Below are 14,880 nucleotides of genomic sequence, written 5' to 3'. Positions count from 1 at the left end.
CGGTGAAATGGATGGTCTGGCAAAGTCCTGCAAGGGAATCCCTGAAGCCCTTTTCCATCCTAACTATGCCCTCATGCTGCCTTTTAACTGAATTGTTAAACATCTTTGAAACCTTCCACAACTGTTGTGACTTTTGTAGTGAGAACAAACATCTGAGACAAAACTTACCCAGTGTGATCCATTTGACTTCCTGAAGCTTTGACACCCATTCTCCAGGAGGAACCAAAGTGGGTTGGGGGGGGGGGGGCAGGCAGAAATGTATGATGAACCTTGACATTTAGAACGTGGAACTGAGGAGCCAAAGGGCTGCTTTTGTGTGTTTGTAGTTTTAGTTCTTACATAGTTACTTTCACTTTCCCAGTTTAAATATGGAAGTTCTAGTTATAGTAGATGTCTGGTGCAGTAGGAACGGCCATTAGAGTAGACAGATCTGTGGAAAATAGCTGAGCAAACAAGGCTGTCTGAAAAGAAGAGACCAGAACACTGGTGAAAGTGGTCTTCATGTGTGTCAAAAACAGTGATTTCAGATGAAGCCAAGCTGTGAAACAAAGAGATCTGAGGAAAAGATTCTGCTAGAGCAGATCCAAAGGCCACAGTCTACTCCTGACCAAAGAACAAAAGAATGAACCAGGAGTAGAATCTATGCAGTACAGCATTCTTCCTTAGGGTTTCATCACACATGCGTGCACACACACACACACACACACACACACACAAAACACACACACACTCATGTACGTAGACTTATACTCACAGACATATATATATATATATATATATATATATATATATATATATAGTTGTTGTTTTTAAAGAGAATTTTATGTCCAACCTAATAATCTAGGTGAATATATTGTTTTGGCAACTTTCAAAAGTACATTGGTTTTATGCTTATGGTCAGACACCTATATGTTTCTATATTTAAAAGATTAATTCAGTTGCTACGGGAGATTTCTGAAGCAATATTCTTCTATTTTAAATATCTTATTTGGAATGTGTATATATAAGAGGAAAGCAACAAAAACAAATTTTAAAATACCTGGTTTTTGAGAGAGAAAAAGAAAGAAATAACATGATTGGGTCGATAGAAAGTTGGGAAGAATTGGGGAGGAGTTGGAGGAGGGGAAGAATATGACCAAAACATACTATATGAAAAAAAATACTAAAAATTAGAAAAAAATCTAATGCTACCAACCAGTTTCAACGAAATTCATCAGACCAGATCATTTGAAGTCATACTTGTGGGCAGCTGTGCTCTTTCTACCAATTACATTAGAATTTATTGATTTCCCATGTTGTAAAAAAACTCTTGTGAAATGATAACTTCTGAGTGGTGTATAATAAGTCATTGTGAAAGTAAATCATGCAGTTCCTATTTCTATTATGTTGTTTATATTTAGCTGGGTTTCAATTTTCCACTGTGTAACATAGACATAAAATAAGCCTTACAAAGGATGAAAAATATTTTAATTTCATCCAATATTTTTGAGGATTAACACTGCTAGATGTTGAAAACACAAAACTGAACTAAATATCAGTACAATGATAATATAGCAAACAATAAACAAGGAGCAATTACTTGTTAATAGTGCAGTGAGAAACAAATCTAAAGGGCTCTGAGAAAATGGCTTGACTGGGTCCTGGGAGTGTGAAGGTGTCACTGAAGATGAGCTAGTTTGGATTGAAACCCAAAAAGGCATAAGAAAAAGATAGAAAGAGCAAGGGGTGGTGTGGTGGTACACAGTGGACAGATGAAGTAAGGAAAATCCAAGATTTGGGAGACATGGTAATGCATCAATCCTTGTATACTCAGACTTTTCAAAATTAAAATATTTATATTTATTAGTCAATTGGTAATGTCATAAGTTTGTAATGTTTTGGAATTTCAAAATTGTATGCATATTTTACTAGTTTTCTTTTTTTTTCTCAAGAGTCTTCAGTTACTCACTATCCAGATAGCAGATCCTATTTTAGCTCCTAAGTCTTTACTGTTCCCAAGTGACAGTGAAAAAAAAAAAAGAAATACTGCAGTGCCTTGGCAAAATGTTCTTATAAAGAATATACGTACAATGTCATTATATAAGCATACCTCATCTGACTTAACTAAAATATTCTTACTCTCCATTCCTACCACACTGATCCTCTCCAACAAGGATTTATAATTTATATATTTCCTTGCAAGTTGACAAGCCTAGCTTGAAGAGTGACTTTTGCCTTTAAAAGTCTATTTTCTTTATGAATTAGTACAAGTTAGTTGAATATCTTAATTTTTTATTGAACTCGAGCCAATAAAGACCACACAAGCCAGCCATCCACCTATGACAGAATAGACACAAGTGTGGGATAAGGTAAACTAGAACACACATGGCAAATTCCTGGAGATGGCATCCTTCATTGGAATGAAATGGATCAATTTTTGTTTTAAGACCAATGGCAAGCTAACACTGCTTTGTTAAGTTGTTCAACAAGAGCGTTTCCTGTTGCTATTTTGTAGGATTTTTAGAAAGGTCAAAGTTGAGAAGAAAATATATTGACCTTGACTTTCATAAGAACATTTAGATGATAAGTTTTGAGGTAAAATATTACTCACTTTGCATTTAATCTTTGAAAAGGCAAATTCCTCTTTTACATGCTTGATTTTAATTCTCCGTTTTCTGTAAGGGATGGAACTGCAGCTGCCAAGCATGTTCTGTGGATTTGCTATTCTTCAAATGTTATAAATGCTTGATATTTCTCACTACTAAATGATCACAGCAATAAAATATTTTATAAGAATGCATCCACGATTAAACAGAATGCCTTTTTTAAAACCACAGGTAGTTTAAATAAATAATGACATACCTCAAAGTGTTAGCAAAATGAGAATGAACTAAAAACAACTCTGTAAATACAATGAAATAATAGACTGATTTAAAAGTTAATGAGCTTGAACTAGTAGAACATTTCAAAGAATCGATGAAACAAAGAGTTGTTTCTTTGAAAACATGAAAAATATTGACAAAAGCTTAGACAAACAAAATTAGAGAAGACACAAATTAACAAAACAAAATATAAAAAGGGAGACATTGTAACCGATACCAATGAAATTTGTAGTATCATTGGGCATACTTTGAAAATCTATACTCCAATAAACTAGAAAATCCAAAGTGAATGAATGTTTCTAAACACACATGACCTAACAAAATTAGATCAAGGGAATATAAAACATTTAAACAAGTCTATAACAGGCAATGAGATTAAAGCAATAATAAGAGGCCTCGTGACTAACAAAAGATTAAACCAGATATATTCACTGTAGAAGTCTATAAGACATTTAAATAAATTATAATACTCCTTAAGCTATTCCATAAAACAAAAATAAGAATAATGTTACCAAACTCATTTTACAAACCAGTATTACACAAGTACCAAAACAGAACAAGAACACAACAAAGATGGAAATTTGAAGGTTGATATCTCTGGTGAACGAGAATGTTAAAACTCTCAATAAAATATTTGCAATTTGAATTCAATATCATATCTTAAAAGGTTATTTTCCACTATGAAACTGACATTCATCCAAGATGAATCAACACACACAGAACAGTTTAAGTAATACAGCACATAGAATAAAGCACAAATGGTAGTTTAAATGAGAAATGTTCCCTATGAGTTTAGGTATTTTAACACTTGGTCCCTAGTTAGTGACACTGCTTTTGAGGGCAGGGAGTAGGTGGTACAGCCTTGCTGGCATAGTTATGTCACTGGGAGTGGGCTTGAGATTATCAGACTCACCCTACTTCCAGTTTGCTCTCTCTGCGTCATGCTTGCACTTAAGATGTGATTACTCAGCATCCTGCTCCTACCACTATGCCTGGCACTTGCTGCCATGCCTATCCACCATGATGGATTCTTACCCTGTACAACTGAAAGCCAAAATAAACTCTTCCTTCTTTAAGTTTCTTTGGTGATGGTATTTTATTATAGCAAGAAGAAAGTAACTAATAAAGCAGAGAAATCACATAATCATAACCGTAGTTATAGAAGTGACTTTTTGACAAAGTACAACATTCCTTCATGATAAAAACCCTGAAAAAATAAGAATAGAAGAAATATACCTTAACATATTAAAGATTATATATGAGATATATGCCAATACTATACTAAGTGAGGAAAAACTCAAAGCATTTCTACTTTCGGGAACGAGACAAAGATTTTCAATTTTCTCACTCAGTGCAGTGTGTGAAGCCCCAGCTAGAGCAATAAGATAATAGAAATAAAAGACTACAGATATAAAAGGGAAAAGTCAAATTACCCTTTTGGAGATGACATTATCCTACAATTCAAAGATGCTAATGATTCCACAAAACAAAACAAACAAACAAACAAAACCATTAGAACTAAGAAACACTTCTAGGAAAATAGCAGAATACAAAATTAACACACAAATCCAGTTGCTTTCTTATTACCAATAACAAGCATAATGAGAAATAAATCAGGAGGAAAAAGTCTCATTCATAATACCTAGGAACAATCATGACCAAAGATGTAAAAAACCTCTACAATAAGGATTTTTAAATATTAAAGAAATCAAAGTGTGGTGGTATTGTGTTCCCCGAAATTTTTGTGCACCCTAATAAACTTACCTGGAGTCAGAGACAGAACAGCAACAACATTAAACATAGAGGATAGGCAGTGGTAGCAAATGCCTTTAATCCCAGCACTTGAGAGGCAGAGCTAGGCAGAAATCCATGTATTCAAGGATACAGCCAAGCATGGTGACTCACGCCTTTAATCCCAGAAAGTGAGCCTTTAATCCCAGTGAGTGGTGGTAGAAGGCAGAAAGGTATATAAGGCATGAGGACCAGGAACTAGAAACATTTGGCCTGGTTAAGCATTTGGCCTGGTTAAGCATTCAGGCTTTTGAGCAGCAGTTCAGCTGAGACCCATTCTGGATGAGGATTCAGAGGCCTCCAGTCTGAGGAAACAAGACCAGCTGAGGATCCGGTGAGGTGAGGTAGCTGTGGCTTGTTCTGGTTCTCTGATCTTCTAGTTCACCCCAATACTTGGCCTAAGGTTTGATTTTATTAATAAGAACTTTTAAGATTCCTGCTACATCGAAGACAACACTAGAACATAGAAAGACTCATGCTCATGGACTGGCAGAATTAATACTCTTAAAAAATGCCTATATTACTGAAAATGACCTGTAGGTTTAATGAAAATTCATCAAAATTACAATGACAATGACTTTTGTCATAGAACTAGGGAAAAATGCTAAAATTTTATGAAGGCTCAAAAGATCCCAATGGCCAAAGCAACCCTAAGTATAAATAACAATGCTATATGGATCATAATGCCTAATCTCAAATTCTGCTATGAAGCCACTGTAACAAAGTAACGTGGTGCTGGCACAAAAGCATGCTTGCAGATCAACTGAATAGAATATATAATGCAGAACTAAAGCTACACAGATGCAGCCACTTAATCCTTGACAAAGTTGTCAACTCACATATTTGGTGGGACAGCCTCTCTAATAAATAGCATTGGGGAAATATATCCACATATGAAAGAATGAAAATAGATCCATACCTCTCATTATTCACAAAAATTAATCAAAATTGATCAAGGACATTAATGCAAAATGTGAAACTTTAAATCTGGTAGAGGCAACCAGGAAAAATATTTCAAGAGATACCTACAGGCAGAAATTTTCTGAAAAGGTCTGTACTAGCACAGGAAATAACTCTATCCCCTACTCAAAAAAATGGCAAGTAAGATTGCATGAAATTAAAAAGCCTCTACACAGCAAAGGGGACAGGTAATTGAGTGAAGAGATGGCCAGAAGAATGAAAGAAAAATCATTGCTAGCTGTGTGTGTGTTCATGTATGTGTGAGAGAAAAAGAATGGAGATGGAGAAAGGGGATTAATAATACCTATAATGTAAAAAAATTAAGTAAATGTGAAAAATCAAGCAACCCAATGAAGAGAGATGCTAATGAAACAGTTCTCAAAAGAAAGAAATCAAATGTTCAATAAACATTTGGAAGATTGTTCAGCACAGTTAGCAATCAAGTAAATGTAAATTAAAATTTGTACTGATTTAAGGTAGTCGCATCTGTTGATACTTGTCACTAGTTCCTGTGCTGTTAATGTTCTGTTTAGAAAGTTCTTGCCAGTGTCTTGAAGGGTATGTTTTTGTCCAGGAGTTTCTGTATTTCAGGTTTTAAATTGAGGCCTTTAGTCTGTTTCAAATTGAATTTTGTACAGGGTGGAAAACGTAAATTTGATTATTTGATTTCATTCTTCTGCAGGTGGATGTCTGGTTTTGCCAGCATTTGGTGCATGGGTAATCTTTTGTCCAGCATATGTTTTACAGCCTTTGTCAAAAATAAGGGGGACATACCTTTGTCTACTTATTTCCAGGTCCCCTATTCTGCCATTGCCTGCCTGTCTGCTTGGATGCTAGCACCAAACTGTTTTCATCATTATGGCTCTATAATATAATTTAAGGTCAACTGTTGTGAAACCTCCAGATATGGTCTTACTCTTTGGGATCACTTGAGCTATTTGTGATTTTTGTGCTTTCATAGAATTCTTGATTTTTTTTCTAGATCTACAAAATATGGTCTGAATTTTAATAGGTATTGCATTAAATCTGCAGATAGATTTTGATAGAGTAGCCACTTTCATAATATTAATTGTGCTAATCCATGAACAAGTTTCCATAATCTAATATATTCTTTGCTTTCCTTTTCCAATGGTTTGGAATCTTTATTGTAAACATCTTTCTCCTCTTTCATTAAGAGAGTTTCTAACTCACTCTGGTTGGAATAGCTATCATCATCAGGAAAGTAAATGAATATGAGTGCTGATGAAGGTGCAGGGGAAAGAAAACATTTATAAAATGCTAGAGGGAGCGAAATTAGTCCAGCCTCCATAGAAGTCAGTATAGTAGTTCCTCAAAATGTAGCTACAGATATTGCTGAAGTCACCATAAGATTTGTTGGCAGGGCCTAGAGAAGTGAAATTGGGACTGTTCTGAAGTTTTGATCCTGTTGGCTTAGCTTTCACAGTGCCAGATGGCGCTATGAAGCCTACTGCATGAGAGCTGTTTCAATCATTTGTACTCTGCATGCTACACTATAGAACTGCAAGGTCAGGTGTACACACTGATATAACAGTGGCAAATTTGTTATGGGAATAACCAACTCCTTTCTGTTTTGACCTCCTCCACACCATGGAATCCATATCTGATACCTCAAACCAAATTAAAAGTCCAGGGATACACTGTGACACCCTTTCAAAGAGAGATGGGTAGAGATATAGATGGAAATTTAAAACTGAACAATTTGCCTGCATAATATCATACTAATAGTTAATCTCCTAATGTATATAGGCCCCTTACTACACACTATGCCTTGTGCTAACCCCTTCTCATAGACTCTAATTCAGTGTTACTGCTTTTGCCTTTCCTATTTAACAGTCATGGGAACTGTGGCACAGAATGAGCCAATAATCTTGCTAAGGAGTGTATGTCATGAGCACATGTGTCTATACTATTTCATATGCTACATGTGAATGCAAGTAATTGACTAGTGATTGACCCATTACAGATGTACATGCATATGTGTATTCCTCTGCATATTTCTTCATATCCCATTCATGTAGGTGTGATTTTAGTTATGTGTGCAAATACATGTGCATGTGCAGGATGCATGTAGGTATGTTCTTGTGTATATGTATGTGGATATTAGAAGATTAGGTTCTCAAGCTCTAAGATCCTTTAATTCTTACCTGCCATTTACTCTTCAAATGACTGTTTCTCCACACAAGTACTCACCATCATTAACTCTGGTTAGCTTCCAGGTTAAATGACATTTTATACATTCAGGGTGGTAATGATATAGACCAAACATCTGTCTTTCTGAGCCTTATCTCTCCCCTATTAGATGCAGTGCAACAATTATAATTATGCCTATTTTAAAGTATTTGAAAGGGTTCAGTCTTTTAACCTAAATAAAGTGTCACCTAATAAAAAAAAGTGGGTAATAGAATGACTGTGTGACCAACTTATACAATTTCTGGGCATCTATCCTAAGAATTCTAAATCAACATATCACAGAGATATTTGTACTTCCATGTTTATTGCACCACTAGTCACAAACATCAAGTTATGAAATCTGCCAATGCATCTATCAATAGATAAATGGATAAACCAAATATGATGTATATACACAATGGAGTTTGATTGAGCCACAATAAAAAATGCAGTTATGTCTTTTGCAAAATTATGGATGCAAAATGGAAATACATAATATCATTAAGTGAAATAACTCAGACTGAGAAAGAAAAAATATTTCATGTTTTCTCTCATTTGTAGATCCTAGGTGTTGTAGTGGCATAAATACATAACAGTAGGGGCAACAGAGGGAAAGGAATGTGACCACCAGAAAGAGGGGAATTGGGGGGATATGAAATGTCCAAAACAATACAAGTATGATACTTGAATGAAATTGTCTTTGTGAAACCATTACTATACCAAATGAATATATGCCAATAAAAACTTGTAAAATATTTTTTAAGTTGTGAAATTTATCCTATCTGCAGTTAAACTTAGATTTCAATTTAAAATAACCAATTTAACAGAGTAAGTGGTTGTATTCAAAAGTTACTTCCATATACCATTTTAATAATGTAAATTGTGGTTCTTTTTTCACTTCTTGTTTTTTTTTTCTGAATGGTTGCGAAGTTTTCAGGGGTTTGTGGGCTTTATTTTTATTTGTGAACTCTCACTATATTACCTAGACTGGCCTGGGCCCTCTAGGCTCAAATTATTCCCATGCATCAGTCTCCTAAGGAGTTAGCGACATAGACACGTGCCACTGTGCCCAAGCTAATGATGAGTTGCTATGGAAAGAGATGAAATGCAATGCTGCTTTTGTCAGTTTGGATCCTGTCCATGTATGTCTGACATCCCCATCCCATCATTCAATTTATCAAATGCAAAATAGTGTCTGGGGGACAAGCAAAATCCATGAAACAGAAACTTTAATTTGTTTATTTGCACACTACAAGCAGACATTAGTCTGCACACATTCTCCAGACAGACTGTCTTAGAGAACAGGAGAGAACTTCATAAAGACATTTCTGATTCCACCACAAGGCGTTCTTGAGCCACTTGGAAGTCTTTCAAGAAGAAAAACATCACTTGTCTGTCAAACTGCCATTATAAGCAACATTCTGCAGCAGGTAAAAGAAAAAAATCTAAAATAGTTGGAACAGGAGCATGCCTGGGGATCTATAGAGATGCTGACTGTAGTGGAAGGCATCCTCCTTTGTTTTGCAACAAGTGGGTCAGTGCTGGGAGTTCTAGGGAATGGGTTTATCCTATGTGAGACCTGCATTGACTATGTCAGGCAGAAGAAGTGCTCCAAGATTGGCTTTATTCTCTCTGGCTTGGCTATTTCAAGAATCTGTGTCATAGGTGTAATCATCTCTGATGGATATTTAAAATTACTTTCTCCACATATGGTTGCCTCTGATGGCCACATTACAGGTGTTACTTATCTGTGGATAATTTTCAGTTACATAAGTACATGGTTTGCCACCAGCCTCAACCTCTTCTATCTGCTGAAGATAGCAAATTTTTCTCACTACATCTTTCTCTGCTTGAAGAGAAGAATCAATACAATGTTTACCCTTCTTCTGGGATGTTTGTTTATATTATGGTCAATTTCTTTTCCACAAGTAATGATAATGTTTAATGATAAATTACAACACAGAAATACATCCTGGAAGTTTCACTTGCTTAAAAGTGAGTTCATTATAAACCATATTCTCCTCAACCTGGGAATCTTTTTCTTCTTTATGATGACCATCATTATATGCTTCCTATTAATTATTTCACTTTGGAGACACAACAGGCAGATGAAGCTGAATGTCTCGGGACTCAATAACCTTAACACAGAAGTTCATGTGAAAGCCATCAAAGTTTTAATTTCTTTTATTATCCTGTTTATATTGCATTTCATAGGTATTTTCATAGAAACATTGAGCTTTTTCAGATCACAAAATAAATTGATGCTTATTTTGGGTTTGACAATTGCATGCATGTATCCTTGCTGTCACTCATTTATCCTAATTCTAGCAAACAGTCAGCTGAAGCAACCTTCTCTGAGGGCACTGAAGCAATTAAAGTGCTATGAGAAAGGCAAGGATGTCAGATCAACAGGGCAGACTTTCAGAGAAATGAGTGGTCACAGAGAATAGCCTGGTGTGGAGATCTCTGAAGAGAGTTTCTCACCATGTTCTTGCACTGATTTGAAAATCAAAAATAAAACAAACAAGTAAAAAAAAAAAAAAAAAAAAAAAAAAAAAAAAAAAACCTCTTATGGGACATCATGGAAATCTTAGTTGTTTTTGTTTTTGTTTTGTTTTTTATTTTTTTGTTTTTGTCTTGGGACTGGTGAGATGGCTCAGCATTTAAGAGCTCATACAACCCTCTTTTTGTTGTTGTTTTTGTTTGGTTGGTTGGTTTTTGGTTTTGGAGTTTTTGAGACAGAATTTCTCTGTGTAGCTCTGGCTGTCCTGGAACTCGCACTGTAGACCAGGCTGGCCTGGACCTCAAAGATCTTCCTGCCTCTGTCTCCCCAGTACTGGGATAAAAGCGTATGCTATCACACATGGCCCCTCAATTGTTTTTAACATATCTCAAAAACCCTCACTCTTTGATGGACTTTTAATTCCATGTGCAGATTTAGTGACTTAATCTCCTGACTCTGACTCTTCTTCCTACACATTTCCCAAAGGAAAAATGTCAGACTGGAAATTATTCCATATAAAGTTCTTTGGCATGTGGTTGAATATCTGAAACAAGGCTTTGCATTGTATCATCTGACTTCCACGGAGCACTGACACCCTTTCTCTAGGAAGACCCAGGAAAAAGCAAAGCCGGACACTCATGTGCAATCTTGACATTTAGAATGTGAAACTAGGGAAAGCAGTGGACGCTTTTTGTGTGTGAACACAATTTCACTTCTTACAAAGTTACTTTTACTTTCACTGTTTAAATCCCCCTAATCCTCCCTGCTGTGGGAAAATTTGATGTAGTCTCAAAGATCTTAATGGCAGATGGATGGAACTCTATGAAAAACAGCCAGGGAAAGAATTTATTTGAAGGAGAGGAGAGCAGAGCACCAGAGAGGGAGCGTACACTCTTCAGAGGCCATGATTTCAGATAATGAAGTGAATGGATGAACTGAAGTTGAGGAAAGATTCTGCTGGAGCAGATGTTAAGAACTTATTGTTGTCTTTGACCAGGAGACACATGACTGAACTCGGGTAGAATTTGGTTATAGCATGAAATTTTCCACCTTATGGTTACACACACATGCACACACACACACACACACACACACACACACACACACATACACACACACAAACACACACATTTATGCACTCACCGCTACATTTCAAATGCAGATTTTAAAGTGAATTTTTATGTCCAAACCAGCAACACATCAATGTCTTATTTAGTTCATTTACAAATGTGTGTGGACCTTACACTTACAGAATGGTGGCTGAACATTTCTTGATATAAAGCCTTAATTTGTTTCCAGTCTGAAGTTTCTATACCAATATTTTTATGTTTTGTCTAATATGTTGGAATGGACAAATATTATACTATGTTTTTTTAATTTTTTATTCATATGGGTGATTTGCTTACATGGATGTCTGAGTACCACATGTGTCTCTGGTACCCACAGAGGCTAGGAGAGGCTGTTGGATGTCCTGGCACTGAACTAAGTTATAAATGGTTGTGAGCCACCATGTGGGTGCTGGAACTGAACCCAGGTCTCTGTAAGAGCAGGAAGCCCTCTAAAGCACAGAACTATCTGTTCAGCAGTAGAACAACTTTTTAAATCTTGAAGTTCATTGCACATTTTTAACTAATTTACCAGATCAGTTAAAAATGTATAATACTCTCTGGACAGCTGTGTTCTGAAAATTAATTATATTAGCATATAATTGATTCATTTTCCTATTTTAAAAAGTATTTATAAACATTTTCACTTATATTATGTTGCTTGTATTTAGTTTGGCTTGTGTTCCACTGTTTCAAATAAATATAAAATGACTATTATAAGGCATGAATACTATACGCAATATGTATGTATATACATATATATGTATATGATTTTTTATTAGAAAAGTCTTGCTCTTTAGCCTAGGTTTGCATCAAACTCACAGTGAACCTCCTACTGCAGTCTCCCAACTGCTTGGGTTGCTAGACTGAGGTATCACCCCAACCAAAAAAAAAAAAAAAAGAAAACTTTCTTTAAACAATAATTTCATAGATATTGAAATTATAGTGTTGAATAAGGCTACAGTATAATGAATAATACATTCTAGCAAGAAAAAATAATGAGCAATAACTAAAATATTTACACTTATATTTCTAGGCTAAAAAAAATCTAATTGGTGCTTCGTAAATGAATGGCTAGGTCCTTGGGGGAGAGAATGTTTCTCTGAATTTAAGATGGTTTTGACTCAAGCTGAGTAAGGCTGAGAAGTAGAGTGGAAAGCAGGAGGAATTCTGGGTGGGGAAAGAGCTTGTACATCGAAGGTGCTGAAGACATTGCAGGAAATGAATGTGCAGGGTGACCAAGTGCATACCAACCAGAGTTGGAATTATTTTAAGAGAAATTCTCATTGGAAGAAATTCAATAAATTTCTTATAGAACTGATAACTCTCTGTCTCCAGAAAGAGTGAAGAAATATTTTAAGTGGGAATAAATACCCATCATCATCCAGTCTTATTATTTCTGTGCTGTCTTGGTTACAAAAGCACTCTTTAAAAATAAATGCACATTCAATACTGAGTTTGGGGTTTTAGCAACCAGCACAAACATTTTAGCGATCATTTATCTGCATTCTTATCTTTCTTGATCTTAGGACTATCATAATGCTTTTCTTTATTATTTTATGGTTTAATGGTCTGCCATAGATGTGCTGTTGTTCTTAATTCTCTTAATTTGCTATCTAGAAAATATTTTATGATGTTTGGTGAAATCAGTTTGTAATTTATATGAATTCAAAATTAGGGGTTTTTTTGGGTTTCCTCTTCTTGCTATTTTTTTCAATATTAGTCTAGTTTTAATTGTGGCTGTTCCTTTTATGACAATGTTCCATTTTTATATAAAATAATAATTTCATTTAGCATGAGGTTATAAAATGAAAAGGTATGAAATAGATTATTGATTATGATTATCTATACTTTCAATCATTAATTAACTGTACTATATTTTCAGACAGATAAATACATCAGTAAGTATATATATAGAGAGAGAGGGAGGAGTATTTTTATTAAATTTATAAGTAACTTTATCTGTAAATAATGAAGTACATGATGTTTTGTTTTCTTGTTTAATCCTTTATGAATTGCTAAATTTTCTATGTACTGTTCATGTCCATAGAAAACAGATAAATAAAATTTGCAATATGAAAAAAAAAGTGTGCTTGATGTTCCTTACTACACTGGGGGAAGAGTCTTCACTGTGTCTTCACGGATTCTAATCACTGTCTTTCCAGGCCTGATCAGTTGCTTTGCCATTCTCGCTGGCATGGTTCTGGTGGTCTAGTCTTAATGTATTTTCTTCCTTCTTCAGACAGGGTATTATGTGGCCTCAAACTTGTTGTGTAGCTGAGGATGGTTTGGAACTTTGAAGCCTCGTGTTTCTGCTTCTTGAACACTAAGATTATAAGGAACGCACCACCAAGCCTGATTTTATTCGGCACTGGGGATCAAACCCAGGCATTCGTACATGCTAGGCAAGCATCCCACGACCTAAACTAAATACCTACCTGTCCTGTTTTTTGTGGTTCTATTTTGAACCCACTTCTATTAGAAATTTGTCTGTGGGAGTCTGAAGTTTAAGTTTTCAGCGTGTTCTGCCAGCAAGGAATTGATTTCGCATATTAACAATATCTAAAGACATGACCCATCTTGGAAATTTTTTCAACAAAGTCTCACTGTATAGTTCAGGCTAGCCTCAAACTCTATCTATCTTATTCGCTTAGCCTCCCAGATATTGGGTTTACAAGCATTTGCCATGACACTCAAGTTAGACATCATTAAAACTAAATTTTCCAGCTTGTAAAATTTGATGCAATGCAGTCACAAATTTTAGTCCCATGCACACATATGCAAGACTGTTATTAAAACCTCTCAGAATGATAAATCTTTACAATCCCACTGAACACCATGGTTCAGAGGTAAGTATCTCTACTTGAACCCTTCTCTGAATGCATATTATTTTCTCATTTGTTCGTTGCAATACTGCCTTCCAGGAGCTCTTGTTTATTGATACCATCCACTCTTACTTTTAGTTTTGGAGGGGCACAGCCTATATATTTGAGTGTTCCTTTCAAAATGAACACTTGCTGAAAGGAGAGTAACATTTTCCCCAGCAATCAACTCTTTCAGCATTCTCAAATTGATACTGTCCTTAACTTTCCTTTTAGTATTTTTGTTGTTTTTTTTAAATGCATTCAAATCTGTTTGTCCTAACAGAAGGTCTGCATTTATCAATAGTTCATCTTCTTCCAAGAGCTTAATGTTGTCGGAGTCAAATTCATATAAACCAGATAAGTCATATTAATGATATAATTTTTATGGAGCCTTGCAAGACACATGTCATTTTTACAAGTTTTCCTCTCAAATTAAACCCAGTTTATCTGTTTAGTGTTGTTACATGTGCTTTTCAAGTCAGGTTGAGCAATCTTTGTCAAATTCTATTTCTGAAAGGTTTACGACTAGATTTTCTCTGAAATTTTATTGCTTCAGTTCTTTTCTGAGAGGTTGTGGCCTCTATTAATTTAAGTTTTCATAATAT

The 14,880-nt window shown here is 35.3% G+C and overlaps 1 protein-coding gene across 1 annotated transcript; it reads left to right on the top strand.

Annotated features, from left to right (window-relative positions):
• Positions 1-9,289: 9,289 nt before the first annotated feature.
• Positions 9,290-10,252, top strand: LOC131906529 (taste receptor type 2 member 106-like). The gene has a single exon (XM_059257146.1). It carries the CDS (start codon positions 9,290-9,292, stop codon positions 10,250-10,252), a length of 963 nt encoding a protein of 320 aa, XP_059113129.1.
• The last annotated feature ends 4,628 nt before the right edge of the window (positions 10,253-14,880 follow it).

This window comes from Peromyscus eremicus, chromosome 3 (genome assembly GCF_949786415.1).
Source record: "Peromyscus eremicus chromosome 3, PerEre_H2_v1, whole genome shotgun sequence".
In the NCBI taxonomy this organism is placed as follows: Eukaryota; Metazoa; Chordata; class Mammalia; order Rodentia; family Cricetidae; genus Peromyscus; species Peromyscus eremicus.
This window is presented reverse-complemented; position numbering and strand designations above follow the sequence as displayed.

Coding starts and splice junctions, on each gene's coding strand:
- LOC131906529 (XM_059257146.1), top strand. CDS start 9,290: ATGCTGACTGTAGTGGAAGGCATCCTCCTTTGTTTTGCAACAAGTGGG.